Raw genomic sequence first — 24,432 nt, 5'->3', positions numbered from 1 at the left:
ATCAAAAAAAAAAGTTGTAAAAGATGAACCTGAGAAGGTTGGGATTTTTTTATGAAAAATGTGAGTAGATTTCCTTTTTTACACTTAAATTTTAAGAATATTGCTATGTTCATTGTTACAGTATTACCACGCTACATGCAAATGGAAAATAATACCAATTTAAACAGAGTTTATTATTTATCATTACAAATTGTTAATTATAAAGCAAAGAAACCGGAAATTGCATAATCTGGCATTGTTTTATTAGAAATCCTTATTAGACTTCTATAGTTAACAAAAACAAAAGTAATCAGAACATACCATTCAATACAACTACATTTTCTAAACTGCAACAGAAAAATAAACAAGATTAAGCAACAGATTAGAGTCTAAAGAAAAAAATTTAAACATACTGTTACATAACCATTTTAAAGGTATTAAAGAATTTAACTTGAACTGTTTTCTTAACTTTTATTCTAATTTATCTCTTGATATAGCTTGAAACTATTTTATATTTGATTAAATTATACCATGCAAATTTCAGTGTTCTACTACATGCTATTTTTAGTTTTTCAGACTTATTTTTATGAGTTTATTAAAAATAAGCATTACATAAAATTAATAAGTAAAAGACCTAAAAGTCACGCCTCACCCTTACTCCTGAAATAATGGTTGGAGTAATAGCAATTTCTCATTGCCCAGGCTACTGAGTAGGTATAACTGTCACTAGAAGAGGACCCAGACCAAAGGAGGAAAGGCAGTTACCAGGAGTCAGAGCAGGCAGCAGAGTGAGAATCCAGGCAGAGAATCTGGGATGAAAGAAGGGAAAATCAGTATGAGAAACTTAGAGAGGAAAACCAGAAGTTGGGCCAGATTTAGAAGCAAACTTGGAGACATTGATTATTTATAGAATGGGTTACCTGGAACTTAGCCTCCTAAATAGGTAGAATGAAGAATGAGGTAGCAATGGGGACTGAACCCAGGGGTGCTCTATCACCATCCTACATCCCCAGTCCTTTTTATTTTTTATTTTGAGACAAGGACTCACTAAGTTGCTGAGGCTGGCCTCAAACACAGTCCTCCTGCCTTGGCCTTCCAAGTCTCTGGGATCAACAGGCATGTACCACTTACCTCAGCTGGTTTTTACTTTTTTTTGAATGGTTTTTAATAATCAAAACAATATTTATAATATGAAAATTATAAGAAACCTAAATCACAGTATCTGTAAGTAAGGTTGGTCCCACAGGGAAACATCCATACTCACTCAAGTATTGCCCATGGCTGTGGTGACTAAGTCGTTGACATAGCTGAGTAGTTGCAACAGAGGCTGTACAACCCACAAAGCGCAAAATATTTACTATCTGGCCCTTTACAGGACATATCTGCCAGTTCCTGTCTCAGTCTAGACTAGAAATTGGTTTCATTATAAGCATGATTTAAATTTTCTAACGAAGTTATTTATATACTTTTTGTCCTGGGAAATGTTGAGACCTGGATGTTAAAATCATGACTGTTTAGGTCCGCTGTCTTTTCACCTGAGGAGTTTCACCTGTGAGAATCGTGGAGAACTACAGAAAGCATTTATCTGCCATGTCTCTCTCTCTCTCTCTCTCCTAATTATGTAATGATTTATTGTTACTAGTTTTATGATTAAAGTATTAGCTAACAATTAAGAACACTGTCAGGTATTTTCACGTATTATCTTTATGTCTCAAATAACCCTATAAGGTAGATGCTAATATTTGAGAGAAGGTTCAGAAAGGTTCAATGACTTAATCAGCGTCACAGGCTTGTCTGATTCTACATTCCCAGCTTTATTCATTACACTGTACTGCTTCCCCAATCTGGAGTCCTGCCCCTTGCCCTTAAATCCTATCACTGTCCTACTCTTACTTTGACCTACTCTTACTTCCAGCTACTATTAAAAGCACATTAAGTATTTACTTCAGTACTATATACACTGAAATTGTAGTCATACAGAAGAGACAAGCATGGTCCCTGCACAAGGATAGCATGCAAACTCATGCACATTCCATTTTTTTTTTCTGCTTATTTTGGCTAAGATAAGAATCACAGGAAGGATACGTCAGAAATGAATAAAACTGATTACTTCTAAGAAGTGGGGGAAGCTAATTGGGTAGAAGGAGTAGGAGAAGAAATGGTACATCTTTGAATATATATTTTAATATAGTTTTGACCTTTTTTGAATCATATAATATTTTTTATATTCAAAAAATAAAATTAGCTAAACAGGGATGAGGAAAAAACAAACAGAAGCAAATGGACTCAATAGTATTTCAATTGAAGCGCATAGTCACCTGTGGTAGGGGGAAGTAGGAAAAAACTATTCCAAGTAACTTGTGAATACAAAACTTCAACTCTATATAATTTATACACACATACACACACACACAATCTAAAAACGAAATGAGTGCATTCAGATCCTGAACTCTTCTCAATAGGTTTATTTTCCAGAGTATTTATGGATATAGCAATACTGAAACTGGTTGGTATAAATTACAGGACTAAGTAAATGAGTATTTATTTGAATAAATTTCAAAGTAAATATTTTTATAGAAAACCCAAGGAATAACCTTGAGATGAGAATGAAGCATAATTATGAATTCATCATTTCTAATAAACATGTTTTTCTTTGTTTTGGTTTGTTTGTTTGTTTTTTGGTACTAGGGATTGAACCCAGAGGCACTTATCACTGAGTCACATCTCCCATCCCTTTTCTGTATTTTATTTAGAGACAGGGTCTCACTGAGTTGCTTAGGGATTCACTAAATTGCTGAGGCTGGCTTTGAACTTGCAATCCTCCTGCCTCTACCTTCTGAGTTGCTGGGGTTACAGGCATGTACCACCATGCCCAGCATAAACATGTTTTTCTAATGTTATCACTGAAAAGACCTAGAAATAATAAAACTCCAGTAGCAATGAAAGAGTACAACTCATAACAACTTGAATTTGAAATATAATTTTAAAAAATCAGAGTTCCTTAGAGAAATTGTTGAGTCTAGGCCTGGGAAAAGGAAGACATAAGATGAGCCTAGAACATCTTGTGCCAGAAAGTAAGGAATTGCTCTGTTAAATGATGGAAGCCACATTGAAAGAGCCAACAGGATTCCCACAGGCCAAATCTCAGAAAATTTGAGCATCAAAATCAATTATAGTGCTAGCTTACAACCCATTGAATAAAATAAGAAATAATGTACTCATGCTAATAAATAAATAAGTAAATAAGTAATGACAGCTTTTTAAAATAGAATGTTTTCTAAGAAATATATAAAGAATGATGGTATTGGGAAAACCTCATTTTGCAACCATCATAGGAAAAATTGATTCAAGCAAGATATATCAACAGATGCTAGATGTGTGGATTGTGAGTAAGGGAATAGGATATTTTCATAATCTCAAATTATCTCCCCACCATTATTTATTAATTACAAAGGAAAATGGAATACCTTTGCAGTGAAAAGACTGGTGGACTCCACTTTAGACAAGAGATAAAAATTAATATCATAAATAACGAGACAAACCAACATCAAACACCTTCTGACTGTGGTACACTGAGGACACAGTAGTACTTAATGTAATTCTCCTTCCCAAAATGCACAACCTGTCTCTAACATGAAGAAACATCAAAAAAAACACCTCAAATTAAAGGATGTCTCTCAAAAGGCTAAGGGACTATTCTAAATTTTAAAAAACTACAAAGAAAAAACCCTGAAGGCTCAAGATAGCATAATAGTGACACCCAGTACTAGTTTTCTCCTCCCAGGGGATAGAAACAAAGCAACAGTTGTGTAACTGCTTTTGGGGTTGGTGGCTATGGGTGAGCATTGTAAATTGACAGCAAAGGAAACAAAACCTGGTGAAAGCCAGAGAGTAGGGATAATAATACAACAAGAGAATTCCCAGTGTCTGGAAGCTTAGCTGGGGAAAGGGGACTCTCCCTTCCAAGGGAGTAAAGGTGAAAGAGAAAAAGTTGCAATATGGCACAGAGGACAGCACCCTACAGACAAACAACTAGGTGACAAGGACTATGCATTACAAGTTAGCTTTGGAGAAGAAATTCATCCACCCCTCAGCAAACAGTGCTTTAGCCAGGAGCCCTTGAGATGGGTCCTATTGTCAGAGACCAAACTGCTCTGGGGGTCAGAAAATCTGGCATAATCACATGTCAGGGTTCCAGTGGACATTTGCTGCACTGACTAGATGGACAGTGGCCACATTAGACAAGTGAGGCTTAGAGGAGTGTTTCTACCCAGCTGCAACTAGAAGGAGTGGAGGGCACAGCAGTTCAGCAATTCTGACCTCTACAACATGAACAAAACCAATCGAGTGTGCTTCTGCATGACCAGGTCTGAAGGTGCCAGGATGAAGGCTAGCTGACTGCCAAGTCCTTGTATCATCACTTTCAGTTCAGAACTCAGTGGTTCAATTGCTCCCCCTACCCTTGGAGAAATTCTGGGGATCCGCTACAGTTTTGCCATTCACCAGGCCACCCAGCACAAAGACTAAAACCCTCAGAAGCAAACATACACCTGTCACAGACTACATTCTGCCAAAATTCAGCTGGGGAGAGGGGCTTGTTGTGGTTCCAACAATCGCCATGCCCCCAGGTGCACAGACTAAAAGCCTTGTGAGAGAATATATATACCCCTTCAAGATCAACACTCTGCCTCAACCTATTCAGCAAGATACCCAGGGCACAACCTGGATACCACCCCAAACTCACTTGGCAAGAGCTGAGAGGAACTATAGCAAGCAGTAGTTGAACCACACTACTATCCCCATACCTGGTGAATTCCAACCTTAGAAGTCCTAGTAAGAAACATGTTTGAGTGCCTTGGAGGAGTTTGTTGTTGTTGTTCTCTATTCTATCTTTTTTTTCTTACTTTTGTTTCATTTTTAATTTTTCCTTTTTTTTCTTTCTCATGTTTTTCCCTTTTATTTTTAATATCATTTTCCCTATCCGTTGTCTTTTTGTTTTTAGGTAGTTTTAATTATTTCTCCCTTTCTCTCTGTCTTTTATTTTTTCCAGTGCTGAGAATTGAACCCAGGGATTCAGATGCATCAGGAAGTGCTGATGTCTCTGACAACATTCCCAGCTCAGATGAGAGGAATTAAGCCCAGCACCAACCACAACCAGTCCTGCTAAGATCCTGGCAGACACTTCTGCTTAAAGAAAAGGGGGACATAAGCTCTCAACTGACCTCCCATACTAGGTGTGCACAGATAAGGAAGGCTGGGGCCTGTATCCTGGACTGTATTCTGTGTTATTCCTACAGTCATATTAGAGAAGACAAACAAAATGTCATTACATCTATATGGATCCTCTACATCATTCTTGGCCACACCTGGTCAGATCATGCAGGGCTATTATATCTGAAGATGAGTCCCACAGAGGAGAAGTTGTCATTCCAAGTCCAGTCTCCAATAAGAAGAAAGGAGCTTCAGGCTCTTCAACTACACTGAAAAAATCAGTATCAGAATCACTTTCAAATAATAGTTCTACTGCCATCAACAGTACTTGTGGAAAACCCCAACTCCAGATAGAGGCTACCACTTCCAAAATTGAAGTACCCAGAGTCACATCCCACATACTCTGCTGTCTATACCATATCTATCTGAAGTACAAGAATTCCCCACTCTTACAAGTCTTGCAGAGATAGTGTATCTTTTCAAATTCAATATGGTATGCTCTGTGCCCTAATCCACAAATCACAACCAAACAAGCTACAGGGAGATTACACTATGGAGTGAGATTAGAAATAAACATACTGTATGACAAACCACTGCATTCACACTGGCTTAAGAAAAATGCATACCATAAAGCCACCACATAAAAACAGAAGAGATACTGACCCCAACAGATGTGCAAATATCAACATAGATGGACAAGAAATAAGAACAAACAAGGTAATCTGTCACTTCCTAATGTTCATAGTACTAAAGAAAGAAAAAAAGAATGGATGAATGAAGAGAGCATACAAGATCTCTGGGACAGCATTAAAAGATCAAGCATCCATGGATACAGAAAATATAGTCAGTGAAATAATAGCAGAAAATCTCCCATATCTTAGGAAAGACTTGGACATCCAGATATAGAAGGCATTTAGGACTCCAAATAGACATAACCAGAAAAGAACATACCCACAACATATTATAGTTAAATTGCCAAAAGTACAGAAGAAATAAATAATATTAAAAGCTACGAAAGAGAAGCACCAAATCACATTTCAAGATGAAACCATTAGACTAACAGAAGATTTCTCACCAGAAACTCTGAAGGCCAGGAGTGCATGAAATAACACATTTCAAGTCCTGAAAGAAAATAATTGCTAACCAAAAATACTATACCCAGCAAGGTTAGCCTTCAGAATCAAAGAAGAAGAAAAAATACCTTCCACAAAAAGCATTAACTAAGCATATAGCATATAAATGAGCATATAACTTTCAATAATTCTGAATGTGAATGGTCTTAATTCTCCAATTAAAAGACACAGACCATCTGAATGGATTAAAAACCAAGACCCTGTCTGGGAGAGAGCAGGGGACACAAGACCCAATAATACACTGCTATTACAGTTTGAATCTAGAATGTCTCTCCACAATTCATCTGTTTAAGATGTAGTCCCTAAAATAGCCATGTCCAGGTGTGGTGCTTTAGGGAAATGATTGGATCATGAAGACAATATCTCATTAGGAGATTAATCTGTTTGATGGGTTAATAATTTAAATGGACTACTAGAAGGATTTAAAAACTGTAAGCAGTTGGGATGTGGTTGGAGGAAGCAGGTCATTGGGAGTGTGTCCTGGAAGGGTTTATTTTCTATCCAATTCCTACACCACCACCACCACTCCAAGAACTGAGCAGATTTTCTCTGCCATGCCCGTCCACCATGGTGTTCTGCCTCATCTCAGGCCCAAAGCAACAAAACTGTCCAACCATGAACTGAAACCTTTGAAACCATAAGCCAAAATAAACATTTATTCCTCAAGTTGTTTATGCCAGATATTTTGGTCACAGCAAAAAAAAAAGTTGACTAACATAGCTGCACATAGACACTTACCTAACCTGCAAAGTGAAAGTATAGAAAAGGATATTCCAAGCAAATGGAATTTGAAAGCAAGTAGGAGCAGCTGTAGTTATATATGACAAAATAGACTTTTAGACAAAATCAGTTAAGAGACAAAAAAGGTCACTATCTACTGATCAAGGAATAAGATATAACAATTATAAATACATATGCACTAACATCAGAACATCAAATTTCATAAAACAAATGCCAGTAGACATCAAAAGTAAAATAGGCCCCAATAAATAACATGGGAAACTTCAATATACTACTATCACCAATAAATAGATCATCTAGACAAAAAAAATCAACAAAGTAACATCAGATTTAAGTTATATGATAGATCAAATGGACTTAATAGACATCTATAGAATATTCCACCCAAGAGCTGCATAACACACATTCTTTTCATCAGTCCATGGAACTCTTCCCAAAACAGATAGTTTATTATTCTATAAAGCAAGTCTTAATGAATTCAAAAAAAATGTAATAATTTCTTACATCTTATCTGATCACAGTGGAAGGAAACAAAATCAGCAGCAAGAGAAGCTGCAGAAATTATGGCCGACCACCATGGTGCATGCCTGTAATCCCACCCTGTCTCTAAATAAAATACAAAATAGGATTGGGGATATGGCTCAGTGGCCAAGTACCCCGGTACCCACCCCCCGAAAAAAAAGAGAGGCAGAAATACAAGCACATGAAAATTAAACAACATAGTATTGAATAATGAGTCACTGAAGAAAGCCAGGAGCAGCGGCACATACCTATAACCTCAGGTACTCAGGAGACTGAGGCGGAGGATCACAAATTTGAGCCCAGCCTTGGCAATTTAGTGAGATCCTGTCTCAAAATAAAAAATAAAACGGCTTGAAATGTAGAGCTCTGTAGTAGAGCACACCTGATTTCAATCCCCAGTACCACCACAGACACACACACACACACACACACACACAAAAAAAAAAATGTTATATATATATTTAGGGGATATTTTGAAAAGTTATGTTAACAAATTGGAAAATCTAGAAGAAATAGACAAATTTCTGGAAACATAGGCCCTTTCAAAATTGAACCAAGAGGATATAAAAACAAAAAAAAAATAGAGCAATAACAAATAATGATATTGAAGCAGTAATAAAAAGTGTCCCAACAAAGGAAAGTCCAGAACAAGATGAATTCACTGCTAAATTTTATCAGACTTTTAAAAAAGAATAAGCACTAATATTCCTCAAACTAGTCCATAAACTATAAAGGGCAGGAACACTTCCAAACTTATTCTACAAAGCCAGTATTACCCTGCTATCAAAATCTGACAAGAACACTAAAAAACTAACAAGACATGGTGGTGCACACCTGTAATCCCAGCACAATTCCGGAGGCTGAGGCAGAAGGATCACAACTTCAAGGCCCAACAACTTAGTGAGACCCAGTCGCAAAATAAAAAAATTAAAAGGACTAGGAATGTAGCTCAGTGGTAGAATGTCCCTGGGTTCAATCACCAGTACTACCAAAAAAAAAAAGAAAAAGTATGAACCAATATCCTTGATGAACATAGATGTGAGAATATTCAACAAAATACATGCAAATTGAATTTAACAGCATATTAAAAAGATCATACACTATCATCAAGTTTGTTTCATTTGAGGGATGCAAGAATGGTTCTACATACACAAATCAATAAATATAATATAGCACATAAATAAAATCAAGGACAAAAATCACACAATCACCTCAATAGATAAATAAAAGGCCTTTAGTAATATTCAACATTCCCTTATGATAACAGCCCTGAATAAATTAGGTACAAAAGGATCATACTCTCAACATAATAAAGTCTACATAAGACAAACACATATATATTCAAGATCCTACTGAATGTGTATGTTAGTCAGTTTGTGTTGTTAATGATACCTGAAAAAAAAATTAGAGAAAGATTTTTTTTTTTTTTTGCTTATGGCTTCAGAGATTTCAGTCTGTGATTGGCTGGCTCCACTGCTTTGGGCCCAAAGTGAGTAACAGTATTATGGTCAAAGGTCACACTGGATGAAAGTTGCTCAGCTTGTGGCAACCAAAAAGGGGAGAGAAAGAAAGGAAGGAGGGGTCAGGTCCAGCAACCTGCCGAGCGAGAGATCAGCTACGCATGCCGGCAGGGAACGCGGACAGGACACACAAGTAGGACAGGGCCGGCGGCTTGCTGAAGGGCAGGCCCGTCCCCTCCCCCAGTGTCTGCAAGGTAGGCGGGACCCTGACCAGCGGCGGATGGCCCCAGCGGCCTGCTGAGGGGTGGAACCGGCCCCTCCCCCAGTGCCTGAAAGCTAGGCGAACCTGCAACCCACGGGCGGGTCAGGTCCAGCAACCTGCCGAGTGACAGAACAGCTACACACGCCTGCAGGGAACGCGGTCAGGACCCACAAGTAGGACAGGGCCGGCGGCTTGCTGAAGGGCAGGCCCGTCCCCTCCCCCAGTGTCTACAAGGTAGGAGGGCTGTGACCACTGGCAGATGGGGCCGAGCGGCCTACTGAGGGGTGGAACCGGCCCCTCCCCCAGTGCCTGCAAGCTAAGCGAACCTTCGACCCATCGGGAGGTCAGGCCCAGCAACCTGCGGAGTGACAGAGGTGCCCCTCATGCCTGCTGGGTAGGCGGACCTTTGACCGACCAGAAGAGTAGACCTAGGGCCTGCCAGCGTATCAGACGGATCACACAAATTGGAGGAGTATCACAGCCACTACCTGCCCTGCAAGGTGATCTTTCAACCATACAAGAGCAATATAAATAAATAGAGGGAAAATTTCAAAAACACAACAGTTTCACCAAACAGAAAGAAACGCCAGCAGTATGAAAAGACAAGGAAAGAAAGGACCACAGGCAATGCAGGTCAACTCAACTTTAGAAGAGGTAATAGGTGCAAAAGATGGAATGTCAGATAGAGAGGTCAGGATATACATGCTTCAGATGATCTGGAGTCTCAAGGAAGACATGAGACAGCAAAATCAGATAATGAAAGACCACATTGACAAACAAATCCAGGAAGTAAAAGATCAATTTCACAGGGAGATAGAGGTAATAAAAAACAAACAAATAGAAATCCTAGAAATGCAGGAAACAATAAACCAACTTAAAAACTCAATTGAGAATACTACCAGCAGAGTAGATCACCTAGAAGAGAGAACATCAGACAATGAAGATAAAGTATTTCAACTGGAAAAGAACATAGACAGCTCAGCAAGTCTGCTAAGAAACCATGAGCAGAACATCCAAGAACTATGGGATAATATCAAAAGACCAAACTTAAGAGTCATTGGGATACAGGAAGGCACAGAGCTCCAAACCAAAGGAATAAACAATCTGTTCAGTGAAATAATAAGAGAAAACTTCCCAGACTTGAAGAATGAGACAGAACCCCAAATCTTAGAAGCCTACAGGACGCCGAATGTGCAAAATCATAAGAGATCCACACCTAGACACATTATAATGAAGATGTCAAACATACAGAATAAGGAGAGAATTTTAAAAGCTACAAGAGAAAGGAAGTAGATTACATTTAGGGGTAAACCAATCAGGATAACAGCTGATCTCTCAACACAGACTCTAAAAGCTAGAAGATCCTGGAATAACATATTTCAAACGCTAAAAGAAAATGGGTTCCAACCAAGAATCGTGTATTCGGCGAAATTAAGCTTTAGGATGGAAGATGAAATTAAAACATTCCATGATAAACAAAAGTTAAAAGAATTTGCAGCTAGAAAACCATCTCTTCAAAAAATCCTTGGCAAAACACTACAGGAAGAGGAAATGGAAAACAATAATGAAAACCAACAGTGGGAGGTAGGACAGTAAAGGGGGGAAAACAAATCAGGTTTAATAGCATTAATAAACAAATATGGCTGGAAGAACAAACCATATCTCAATAGTAACCCTAAATGTTAATGGCTTAAACTCACCAATTAAGAGACACAGGCTAGTAGAATGGATCACAAAACAAGACCCAACAATATGCTGCCTACAGGAGACGCATCTGATAGGAAAAGATATTCATAGACTGAAGGTGAAAGGTTGGGAAAAATCATACCACTCATATGGACTGCGGAAACAAGCAGGAGTGTCCATACTCATATCCAATAAAATAGATTTCAAGCCAAAGTTAATCAAAAGGGATAAAGAAGGACACTTCATACTGCTCAAGGGAACCATACACCAACAAGACATAACAATCATAAATATATATGCCCCAAATAATGGTGCAGCTGTGTTCATCAAGCAAATTCTTCTCAAGTTCAAGAGTCTAATAGACCACCATACAATAATCATGGGAGACTTCAACTCACCTCTCTCACCACTCGACAGATCTACCAAACAAAAGTTAAATAAGGAAATTATAGAACTCAACAACACAATCAACAACCTAGACTTAATTGACATATATAGACTATACCACCCAACATCAAGTAGTTACACTTTTTTCTCAGCAGCACATGGAACCTTCTCAAAAATAGACCATATACTATGTCACAGGGCAACTCTTAGACAATATAAAGGGGTAGAGATAATACCATGCATCTTATCTGATCATAATGGAATGAAACTGAAAATCAATGATAAAAGAAGGAAGGAAAAATCAAGCATCACTTGGAGAATCAACAATAGGTTGCTGAATGATCAATGGGTTTTAGAAGACATCAAGGAGGAAATTAAAAACTTCCTAGAGTCAAATGAAAACACAGACACAACATATCGGAATCTATGGGACACATTGAAAGCAGTTCTAAGAGGAAAATTCATTGCTTGGAGTTCATTCCTCAAAAAAAGAAAAAACCAACAAATAAATGATCTCATACTTCATCTCAAAATCCTAGAAAAAGAAGAGCAAAACAATAGCAAAAGAAGTAGAAGGCAAGAAATAATTAAAATCAGAGCTGAAATTAATGAAATTGAAACAAAAGAAACAATTGAAAAAATTGACAAAACTAAAAGTTGGTTCTTTGAAAAAATAAATAAAATTGACAGACCCTTAGCCATGCTAACCAAGAGAAGAAGAGAGAGAACCCAAATTACTAGCATACGGGATGAAAAAGGCAATATCACAACAGACACTTCAGAAATACAGAAGATAATTAGAAATTATTTTGAATCCTTATACTCCAATAAAATAGAAGATAGTGAAAGCATAGATAAATTCCTTAAGTCTTATGATCTGCCCAGATTGAGTCAGGAGGATATAGACAACCTAAACAGACCAATAACAATAGAGGAAATAGAAGAAACCATCAAAAGATTACCAACTAAGAAAAGCCCAGGACCGGATGGGTATACAGCAGAGTTTTACAAAACCTTTAAAGAGGAACTAACACCAATACTTTTCAAGCTATTTCAGGAAATAGTAAAAGAGGGAGAACTTCCAAATTCATTCTACGAAGCCAACATCACCCTGATTCCGAAACCAGACAAAGACACTTCAAAGAAAGAAAACTACAGACCAATATCTCTAATGAACCTTGACGCAAAAATCCTCAATAAAATTCTGGCGAATGGGATTCAAATACATATCAAAAAAATAATACACCATGATCAAGTAGGATTCATCCATGGGATGCAAGGCTGGTTCAATATACGGAAATCAATTAATGTTATTCACCACATCAATAGACTTAAAAATAAGAACCATATGATCATCTCGATAGATGCAGAAAAAGCATTCGACAAAGTACAGCATCCCTTTATGTTCAAAACTCTAGAAAAATTAGGGATAACTGGATCATACCTCAACATTGTAAAAGCAATCTATGATAAGCCACAGGCCAGCATCATTCTGAATGGAGAAAAATTGAAGGCATTCCCTCTAAGATCTGGTACAAGACAGGGATGCCCTCTCTCACCACTTCTGTTCAACATAGTCCTCGAAACACTGGCCAGAGCAATTAGGCAGACGAAAGAAATTAAAGGCATAAAAATAGGAAAAGAAGAACTTAAATTATCACTATTTGCAGATGATATGATTCTATACCTAGCAGACCCAAAAGGGTCTACAAAGAAGCTATTAGAGCTAATAAATGAATTCAGCAAAGTGGCAGGATATAAGATCAACACGCATAAATCAAAGGCATTCCTGTATATCAGCGACAAACCCTCTGAAACGGAAATGAGGACAACTACTCCATTCACAATATCCCCAAAAAAAATAAAATACTTGGGAATCAACCTAACAAAAGAGATGAAAGATTTATACAATGAAAATTACAGAACCTTAAAGATATAGAAGAAGACCTTAGAAGATGGAAAAATATACCCTGCTCATGGATAGGCAGAACTAACATCATCAAAATGGCGATATTACCAAAAGTTCTCTATAAGTTCAATGCAATGCCAATCAAAATCCCAACAGCATTTCTTGTAGAAATAGATAAAAGAATCATGAAATTCATATGGAATAATAAAAGACCCAGAATAGCAAAAACAATACTAAGCAGGAAGTGTGAATCAGGCGGTATAGCGATACCAGACTTCAAACTATACTACAGAGCAATAGTAACAAAAACAGCATGGTACTGGTACCAAAACAGGCGGGTGGACCAATGGTACAGAATAGAGGACACAGTAACCAATCCACAAAACTACAACTATCTTATATTTGATAAAGGGGCTAAAAGCATGCAATGGAGGAAGGATAGCATCTTCAACAAATGGTGCTGGGAAAACTGGAAATCCATCTGCATCAAAATGAATCTGAATCCCTATCTCTCGCCATGCACAAAAGTTAACTCAAAATGGATCAAGGAGCTTGATATTAAATCAGAGACACGGCATCTGATAGAAGAAAAAGTTGGCTATGATCTACATACTGTGGGGTCGGGCTCCAAATTCCTCAATAGGACACCCATAGCGCAAGAGTTAACAACCAGAATCAACAAATGGGACTTACTCAAACTAAAAAGTTTTTTCTCAGCAAAAGAAACAATAAGAGAGATAAACAGGGAGCCTACATCCTGGGAACAAATCTTTACTCCACACACTTCAGATAGAGCCCTAATAACCAGAATATATAAAGAACTCAAAAAATTAGACAATAAGATAACAAATAACCCAATCAATAAATGGGCAAAGGACCTGAACAGACACTTCTCAGATGAGGACATACAATCAATCAATAAGTACATGAAAAAATGCTCACCATCACTAGCAGTCAGAGAAATGCAAATCAAAACCACCCTAAGATACCATCTCACTCCAGTAAGATTGGCAGCCATTAGGAAGTCAAACAACAATAAGTGCTGGAGAGGATGCGGGGAAAAGGGCACTCTTGTTCATTGCTGGTGGGACTGCAAATTGGTGCAGCCAATTTGGAAAGCAGTATGGAGATTTCTTGGAAAGCTGGGAATGGATCCACCATTTGACCCAGCTATTCCCCTTCTCGGTCTATTCCCCAAAGACCTAATAAGAGCATGCTACAGGGACACTGCTACATCGATGTTCATAGCAGCACAATTCACAATAGCAAGATTGTGGAATCAGCCTAGATGCCCTTCAATAGATGAATGGATTAAAAAATGTGGCATTTATACACAATGGAGTACTACTCTGTATTAAAAAATGACAAAATCATAGAATTTGGAGGGAAATGGATGGCATTAGAGCAGATTATGCTAAGTGAAGCTAGTCAATCTTTAAAAAACAAATACCAAATGACTCCTTTGATACAAGGGGAGTAAACAAGGACAGGGTAGGGACGAAGAGCTTGAGACGAAGATTTACATTAACAGGGTTGAGAGGTGGGAGGGAAAGGAAGTAAGAAGGGAAATCGCATGGTAATGGAAGGCGATCCTCAGGGTTATACAAAATGACATATAAGAGGAAAGGAGGGGTAAGACAAGATAATACAAATGGAAGAAATGATTTACAGTAGAAGGGGTAGAGAGAGAAAAGGGGAGGGGAGGGGAGGGGAGGGGAGGGGGGATAGTAGAGAATAGGACAGACAGCAGAATACATCAGACACTAGAAAGGCAATATGTCAATCAATGGACGGGTAACTGATGTGATACAGCAATCTGTATACGGGGTAAAATTGGGAGTTCATAACCCACTTGAATCAAACTGTGAAATATGATGTATTAAGAACTATGTAATGTTTTGAATGACCAACAATAAAAAAAAAATCCTTATTATTTTACCATTCAGCTGAAGTTAATAAACTTCTTTTGTCAAAAAAAAAAAAGAAAAAAGAAAATTTCCTTTTGTATTTTGTTATTTTTTTTATTTTGTTTTTACTTTTGCATGTGTATATGTTTGTTCTGTGGTAAGAATCCTCACATTAGGAGATTTACTCTTTTAACAACTAGATAAGTGGAAGTGGATAATATCATTTTGCTTACATAGGTGAAATGTTTTATAATATATGTCCAGAATTCTTTTTCTTTTTTCTTTTCCTTTTTTTTTTTTTTTTTGTACCAGGGATTGGACTCAGGGGCACTTGACCACTGAGCCATATCATATTCCCAGCCCTTTTTTATTTGGAGACAGAGTCTCACTGATTTGCTTAGTGCCTCACCATTGCTGAAGCTGGATTTGAACTCACAATCCTCCTGTCTCAGCCTCCTGAGCTGCTGGGATTCTAGGCATATGCCACTGTGCCCGGCTCAGAATTTATTCTTTTTATGTAACTCTCTATTTCCTCTAACCACGAGTTCCTGGCAGCCAGTAATATATCCTCTGCTTCTATGCATTTGCCTACTATTACCACTTCAACTTAAGCAGAATAATAGATAATTTAACATTTCAGTACAGTTTTATGTGACTTAGTATAATGTTCTTCAGATTCATCCATATTGTCTCCAATACCAAATTTACCTTCTCTTTTTAACATGAGTAGTACTCCACTGCATACATATGCCCTATATTGTTTATCCATTCATTGTTGATGGACACCTGGGTCAACTTCATATACTGGCAATTATAAATGCTTGAATAAACATAGGTTTTTGAAAAAAAAAAAAGAAAGGAAGGAGTGAGAGAAAAGATAAACCACAGCAAGCATCAGTGACATACTTCCTCCAACTAGGTCCAACTTCCCTTTAGTCAGCTGTCAATCAATTAATATTTATTATATATTCAGCTATTAATGGATAATCCATCAAATGGATTAATCCACTGATGAGGTTACAATCCTCATGATCCAATCTTTGCCTAAAAGCCTCATCTCTGAGTCCTGATGTTGGGGATCATGCTTTCAACAGGAAACTCTGGGGGACATTTCAGATTCAAACCATACCCTGGGAAAAAAACAAAGTATTTCCCCTAAGACATCAGAAATAAGACAAGGTTGTCCACTCTCATCACTCCTATTCAGTATAGTATTAGAAGTGCTAACCAGAGAAATCAGGCAATAGAAAGAAATAAAAGGCATACAAACTGGAAAGGAGGAAGTCAAATAACCCCTGTTTACAGACATGACTCAGTACATAGAAAATCCTAAAGATTCCATCAAAAGACTATTAGAGCTGGTAAACACATGTAAGTACCAGGATTCAAAATCAACATATAAAAATCAGTAGCTTTTCTATACACCAATAATGAACTCACTGAGAAAGAAATCAGGAAAGCAATCTGATTCATAATAGCCAGAAGACAAATAAGACAGCTAGGAACAAACCTAAGCAAGTATGTGAAATACCTTTACAATGAAAATGCAAAACAATGAAGAAAGAAATTAAGAACACACTAGAAGCAGAAAAGATTTCCCATGTTCATGGATTGAGAAAATTAATATTGATAAAATGGCCATACCACCCAAAAGTGATCTCCAGACTCAATGCACTCTTAATCAAAATGTAATGACATAGCTATCCCAGTCCTGGGTATATAACCAAAGGAAATCAAGTCAGCATACAAAAGAAATAACTTCACACCATGTCTATTGTGGCACAATTCAAAATAGCCAAAAGATGGAATTAGCCTAGGTGCCCATCAACAGATGAATAGATTAAAAAAAACAATACACAGACACAATGGAGTAATATTCAGTCATAAAGAAAAATAAAATCCTGCCACTTTCAGGAAAATGGGTGGAACTAGAAGACATCATGATTAAGTGAAATAAGCTATACTCACATAAAAAGACAAATATCACATTATCTCTCATATGTAGAAATGAAAAATAGATGACCTGAAAGTAGGACTATGAAAGTCCAGGAAGGGAGTTGGGGTAGGGTAGGAGAAGCGGGGAGGACATTATCAGAGTTTAACATATACATGTATGGAATGTCACAGTAATTCCCACTAATTTGTACAATTACTATGTTAATAATTATAATAATTTTTAAAAGACTAAAAATACATAACAAATGAAAATCATGACCCTAGATTAAACCTGTACTAGGGGAAATGGACACTATTAGGAAAACTGTTGAAGCTAAAATGTACACTACAGCTTAGTTTTAAAGTATTTTATAAATGTTAGATTTTAAAATTTTATAATTGCACTATAGTTAGATATAAAGAATATCCTTGTGCTTAGTAATTATACCCCAAGTACTAAGAGACATACATACATATTATATATCCCAAGTACTACATATATATGTGTACATATATACACACACATATACATACTAACACACACACACAAATGTATATAACAGAAAATAAAGCAAATGTAGAAATTGGATATTTAGGTAAATGATATACAAGAGTTCTTTATATGTTTATGCTGTTTTTGTATGTTTGAAATGATCCCATTTTTAAAATTTTTATAAACTAAGTACCCAATATGATATGAATCTCTCTTTTAAAGTAAACTCCATGTTTGCTATTTGGATTGTGTTCCACTTTCTCCTTTGCTACCAGGTTCTTGGTCTCCACAGGGTTAATGATAGTACTCTAAGGCAGGCACATGTTAGACAAGGCATTAAAAAAAAAAGAAGAAAGAAAGAAATGTGAGCTACAAACGTCAGAGACTAACATGTAAAAAATCCACACATGTTTGCAAAACTTCCAAGCCCTTCTCTGCTGACATTAGAAAGTCACTGCTGCATATGCCTCATGTCCTGATCTTCCCTTGGATAATCCCACATGACTTTCCCAACTCACAGATTTTCCATTTGGTCACCCACTCAACCTTCAGCACAGTCATATCTTTTGCAGAGCTAAAAATAGCCATTCTATCAAGTGGGTAGTTGAAGCACCATTTAGTTAGGAAGATAACTTTCCTAAGACTATTTCTTTAATGATGACAATGCATCAGCAAATCAAGATTTGGACAAAATAAAGACATGCAACATGCTGTGCTGCATGCAGCCTACCACTAATTCTTAGCTCAGTGCACAGAAATTCCAGGCCCACTGTGAGGCTTCTTGGGATTCATATCCTGAATTTTTCCAGCTGTACAACTTTGGGCAAGTTACTTTAACTTTCCTGATCCTATTTTTATATCTGCAAGATAAGAGTTGCTAATATTACCTTCCTGTGGACAAATCTCACAGACATCACGTTGAACAAAAGAAGTCAGAAAAAATAGAGTATATAAACTTCAAGAAGCAAATAGTGACAGAAGTCAAAAGAGTGGCTACAACTCTCCCCAAAGGGGTGGAGAGGAGAGTATTTACTGAGAAGGAGCACAGAAAGGCTTCAGTGCAGTAGAAATACAATTTCCATTGATCTGTGTGATAGGTACACAAGTGTTATGATGTAAACATTCATTAAAGCTGTACATTAAAAATTTGTTACATCTCAGCCAGGTGCTGTGGCACATGCCTGTCATCCCAGCAACTCAGGAGGCTGAGGCCAAAGGATTGCAAGTTCAAGGCCAGCCTCAGAAATTTAGCAAGGCCCTAAGCAACTTATTGAGATCCTGTCTGAAAATAAAAAATAAAAAGGGCTGGGGATGTGACTCAGCAGTTAAGTGCCCCAGGCTTCAATCCTGTATTACACTTATATGTAACTACTGGTACTATAACTACTGGTACCAAAAAAAAACAAAAAGAAAGAAAGAAAAAGAAAAAAGTTCTTACACCTCAACATAAAAGTAAATAAAAAAGAAAAAACATAATATCAACAAATAGAATTGTTGTGATAACTAAATAAAAAAATGTATGCCAAGTGCCTATTACATGGTAAGCATTTGATATAAGTCAGCTGTTATTATTACAATTAATGGTTACTCCGAGATAGGAGGATCACCTGATCCCAGAATTTCATAGCTAGACTGGGCAACATAGCAAGAAACCATTTCAAAAGAAAAAAAAAATTGCTTCTGTCTTGACCAAGTACAGATTTTTTTACTTGTAATTATTCCCCAAACAATACAACAACAATTTACATAACATTTAATTTTATAAGAATTATAAGTAATCTACAGATGATTGAAAGTATGTAGGAGGATGTCCATAGGTTATATGCAAATACCATATGCAAGATGTAAGCGTCTGAAGATTTCAGCATCCCCAGAGGGTCCTGGAACCAATCTCCCCACAGATGTCAGGTGACAACTGTCCTCATTACAACAGAACTATTTTAAAGAGGCATCTACCTTTTTACTACTCCCGAGTTCGTAAAAATTTTGTACCATTTCAAACTTCTTTCTCTTGCCTTTGTCTCTCTATATTACTTTGTATTTAAACAGAGAAATTATACCTTTTGTGTAATTTTGAAGAGCAATTTTAAAGAAGTAAATAAGATATCTGAAAATCTGTGCAGTTAAAAGTAACCCTCATCACTGGATGTCAGCATGGATGTCATCCGATTTTAGAGCTACAAACCTGGAAAAACTTACATGGATAATGAATAGGCACCAGGAACAGTCTTTCTTTTTCAGTAAGTTCTATATTCTAGAGGAAGTTTAAACCAAAGGGAAGAAATTCAAATAAAGGGTAAACAAAAAATGATGTCTTTGAACTTTTTTTTTAAATGAAAGTAAAACTAACGTTACCAGTTCATGCATGCCTGCTGAGCTGCCGCTCACTCTGAAGATCATTTCTAACTGTCATTGACCTGGTAGATTTTTCTTAAATGTTAACTTCAATTAGGTCACACTGTTTTGGTTTGCTTTTTAACTTACCTTGATAAAAGCATAGCCAACACCATTATCTGTAATGGTGAGTCCAAGTGAATCCTCAGATTTATATACATTCACTTCTTTTTTTAGTCCTTTCACATGGGCAAATATAAAATCTTCAAGACCTAATTGCCCTCCAAGGAGTTTTTCCATGTCAATTTTAGGTGTGTTTAAAGTACAATATAAGATCTACAAAGAGAAAGAAATATATTAAGTTAGTTTCTATTAGAAAAATGTTCTGGTCATCAACTTATTTGATAAACATTAAGTGAAATAGTACTAAATTTATGATGTCTAAGTCCACACATAAAACATGTTTGTATGTTGGCTGGACAAAATCGGAAACTCATTTTCATATAAAGACATTAGGTAACATGTACCATTTCCCATAGGCCTGACAGTAGCTTTATAAAGTACCGTGTTATTTCCATATCACAAACAGGAAATTAAGGCTTAGAAAGCTAGGTTGCTTAAAGTCACAAAGTCAGTACTTTTCAAAGCCAAGGATTCGAGGTGAGACTCTCCACCTTCAAAGTGTCTTCAACTATAAGATCTGCTACTTACAAGATTGAAAAGACTATATTCCCAAAGATCTGCATAATGCATACTCTGCATGATACACACATGGCAATGAAAATACAGGCAAACCCGCATGTGAAAACTGGTAAATATATTTTTTTAAAAGAAATTTTTTATTTATCTTGCATTACAATGCTAAAAAAAAAAATTCATGGCTAGGCATAGTGGTGTACCACCTGTAATCCCAGCAACTCAGGAGGCTGAGTCAGGAGGATTCCAAGTTCAAAACCAGCCTCAGCAACTCAGTGAGGCCATAAGCAACTTAGTAACACTCTGTCTCAAAATAAAAAATAAAAAAAAGCTGGAGATGAAGCTAAGTGGCAACATGTCACTGGGTTCAACCCCCAGTACCAAAAAAAAAAAAAAAAAATTCATTAGTGAATGAGGTGTAAAAAAGTAGAAATGTTTTAGGGCTAAATTAAAACTTAAAGACTGAAAAATCCAATCCCTTAACTTTAAAAAGGAGGACTGAGGTTTGGAGGAGTTAAAGCAATTTATCCAAATTCACAGGATAGTAAAAAGGTAACCAAAAAAGTAGCTTAACAGAAAATTGCGTGAACACTTTAAAGAACCTCCTTATGTTTGGCAAATATCTATTGGACTTCATTTTCCTTCAGAAATATGACTTATTTTACTAAAATATGCTGTGCCACTTTTAAGTTTGTTAACCATAATCTGGGTAATTTGGGGGTCCAAATACAAAATTATGGAAGAGAGGAAAGGCTGAGAATTTGTCACTGGTTTAATGTGTCACTGTTGGCAAAATCTCAGTCGTCATCCCCATGCCAATCCAATAATGAAGACAAGGTTTTGAAAAAGAAAAAAGAAGTTGTACTGCTTTGAGAGCAAAGGAGAAAAGCAGGGGACTCCTGTCCTAGAGGCTGTGATTCTCCCCATCATCGGGAACAGACTTGTTTTTAAAAGATGATTCAAAGGCTACATTTTCTGTCTAGAGTTGTAATTCACTTGTTCATTTAAAGACAGTCATTTCTTATATCTTCTGGTGCCATCCTCAAGCATGAATTACTTTGTTCCTGTGATGGGTGTGTGCTCAAGGACAGATAACCCTTCCCTTGATAGAGAGAAATGATAATTCTGTTTCCCCTGAGATTAGGATGAGGGGGTGATTAGGAACAGGGAGGGTGAGAGGAAGAGAAAGAAACACGTCGTCTTAAAAATAAGAAGTGGCAGAGCAACAAGGACTAAATTCAGATAATAAAGTGGCCCACTGTTACAAGACCACACCCAGATCAGCACCTTCATCCCAAAGCTTCGCTCCAGCCCTCAACTCTCAACTCCCCCTGTATCCCTGAGTTTTGCACCATTCCTAGTTCTCACCAGAACCCTAAGCCTTAACACCTCCATAATCCTCATGAAGTTCAAAATCAGGGGGCAATTACTATGTATCAAATGACTTTTTAGGCCATGTCAAAATGTGTCTGATTTAGCCAGGTGTGGTGGCATTTAGCCAGGCATTCCAGCAATTTAGGCAGCTGAGGCAAGAGGAGGATCTCAAGTTTGAGTCCAGCCTTGGCAATTTAGCAAGATCCTTTCTCAAAATAGAAAAAAAAATAAACAAATAAAAAGGATAGGGATATAGCTCAGTAGTAAAAGTGTGCTGGGTTCAATCCCCCATACCCAAAACATAATAGTAATAATTGTGCCTAATTTAGAAGAGCTTCATAAAACAAAGCTTTCTCTGCTACACAATTAAAAGTTTACAAGGTCAACAAAGGAATTAGGCAAGAAAAAGACCCCTGCACATACAACAGTGAATGCCTAAGGGAAAAACTAATGCCCCACCCTTTCCTCTTTACACCCTGGTCTTTCCAGAACCTTTCATTTAACTCTCTGTGTTCCTAGAATGGGTAAAATACATTCAGCCTTGTGCCCAATAGGTTTTTACTATATCCTCTACTGTAAAAACTGTAATATTCCCAGCGGGTAAAAAGTTAGGTAAGCCAAGAATGGCTTCTTTTTGTAATTGTAAAATCAATGACATAATCAGTCCATTGACAAAAACCAATTTAAGTGGTTGGAGGGGAAAGGGATTATTCACAGCTTTTCTGAACTCCTTTCTCAAAATCATGGGAAGAAATAACAAACAGTTCTCTCCTTGTGCTTTTTTTCAGTGAATCTGTCAATCATATTCAAAGCATATCTCAAACACCCCTAACATGAAAGCAACTTCACAGTTAAATAGGAAATAAAAGATTAAAACATAATGATAATATAAACAGGATAGGAGGAAACCCAAAAAAGGAAATCTCACACAAACTGACCTTCTAGTTACTAAGCCACTTCCTTTCTTTCAATTTATCACATGTCTCTCTGCAGAGCAAACATTGGATTTCCTGTAGATAGAACCCTTTGCCATTATGCTTCCTCCCCTGCAGAATAACACTCCTTTCCAAGCAGCCAGAGTTGGCAGGCAGGCTTCTTCTTCTTTTTTTTTTTTTTTTTAAATAAAAGAAGTAGAGCCAGCTATATCCTTCACTGAACAGAGATCAAAGGGAAGTTGTATTGAAAACTCACAGAAATGTGATGGCCACTAAGAGGTGAAGTAAAAGCCCTCCTTGAGCAGCAGGTAACTAAAGCTCCAAGACTTCTGATCAGCAGTTCATCACATGAGAATAAGAATCTACCACTCACTCTATATATATGCACATCTTTCAGCAGAGATATCTCTAAGTATGTGACAAAAGTCTAGAAACTCAAACACAGGGCTGGGAATACACCTCAGCAGCAGACACCTGCCTTGCATGCATGAGGCCTGGGTTCAATCCCCAGCACCAAAACAACAACAACAACAACAAAAAAAAAAAAACTGGATTTGCCAGGCACAGTGGTGCACAATGGTCCCAGCAATTTGGGAGACTAAAGCAGGAGGATAAAAAGTTAAAGGCCAGCCTCGGCAATTTTGCGAGTCTCCGTCTCAAAATAAAAAATTAAAGGAACCAAGGATGTAACTCAGTGGTAAAGCACCCTTGGATTCATTCCCCAGTACCAAAAAAAAAAAAAAAAAAAGAAGAAGAAGAAGAAAAGTAATTCAAACCATCGTCATAGATACTGTATTTTGAACTAAAAAATATAGCGCTACACCATCTTTTAAAGACTTCACAGTTTTTAATCATTCATCTACCCATTAAATACCCATTTAACACCTGGTTTTTGCCAAGTTCTGTGCTGGACACAGATGAATATCATAATCCCTATACAGGAGGAATTCCCAGGCTGGTAGATGGTCCACTGAGGTACAGTAAGGCAATAAAGAGCCAAATGTAATATAATAAAATCCATAAATATTTAAACCAAAAGGAACCTAAAATACATACCATGAATTTTCGTAAACTCTCATCTAGTTACTGTATTTAAAATCTAAAATGCCTGTCTGACCAACCCACTCCACCCCTATGTGACTGCCCAGGTGGAGTCAAACCTAATAATCACTCTTTCCATTTTGCTCATGTAATATAAAATCTAGTGCCTCCTTTGAGTGACTGAGTCACCTTCTCTGAAGTCCACTCAGTTTAACACACATATTTGTCACTCTCACTCTGCTGAGAGAGGGGGATCTTAGTCATTCTTCTCTCTCCTACAATGTCTAACATAGCATATTCACTTACCTCATCTAACATGACACACCTGCATACTAGATTTTATTATCCTCATTTTGTGGATGAGAAAATTGTGACTTTATCCAATTAACACACAAGAGTCAATGTTTATTGTTGAAAAGAAGCATAA

The 24,432-nt window shown here is 37.1% G+C and overlaps 1 protein-coding gene and 1 non-coding gene across 2 annotated transcripts in view; one reads left to right on the top strand and one right to left on the bottom strand.

Annotated features, from left to right (window-relative positions):
• The window catches only part of Gipc2 (GIPC PDZ domain containing family member 2), a 95,763-nt gene that overhangs the window by 42,398 nt on the left and 28,933 nt on the right, over positions 1–24,432 (bottom strand). Inside the window, exon 2 of the mRNA XM_026409999.2 lies at positions 20,110–20,295. Within this exon, the coding sequence (XP_026265784.1) occupies positions 20,110–20,295 (186 nt within the window). The remainder of the gene's footprint in view (positions 1–20,109; positions 20,296–24,432) is intronic.
• Positions 1,918–2,022, top strand: LOC113197843 (U6 spliceosomal RNA). Its single transcript, XR_003302760.2, has one exon. It is a non-coding gene; the product is annotated as a U6 spliceosomal RNA (small nuclear RNA).

This window comes from Urocitellus parryii, chromosome 11 (genome assembly GCF_045843805.1).
Source record: "Urocitellus parryii isolate mUroPar1 chromosome 11, mUroPar1.hap1, whole genome shotgun sequence".
NCBI classification, from domain to species: domain Eukaryota; kingdom Metazoa; phylum Chordata; class Mammalia; order Rodentia; family Sciuridae; genus Urocitellus; species Urocitellus parryii.
The sequence above is the reverse complement of the archived record's forward strand: the minus strand, read 5'-3'. Positions and strand labels throughout refer to the sequence as shown.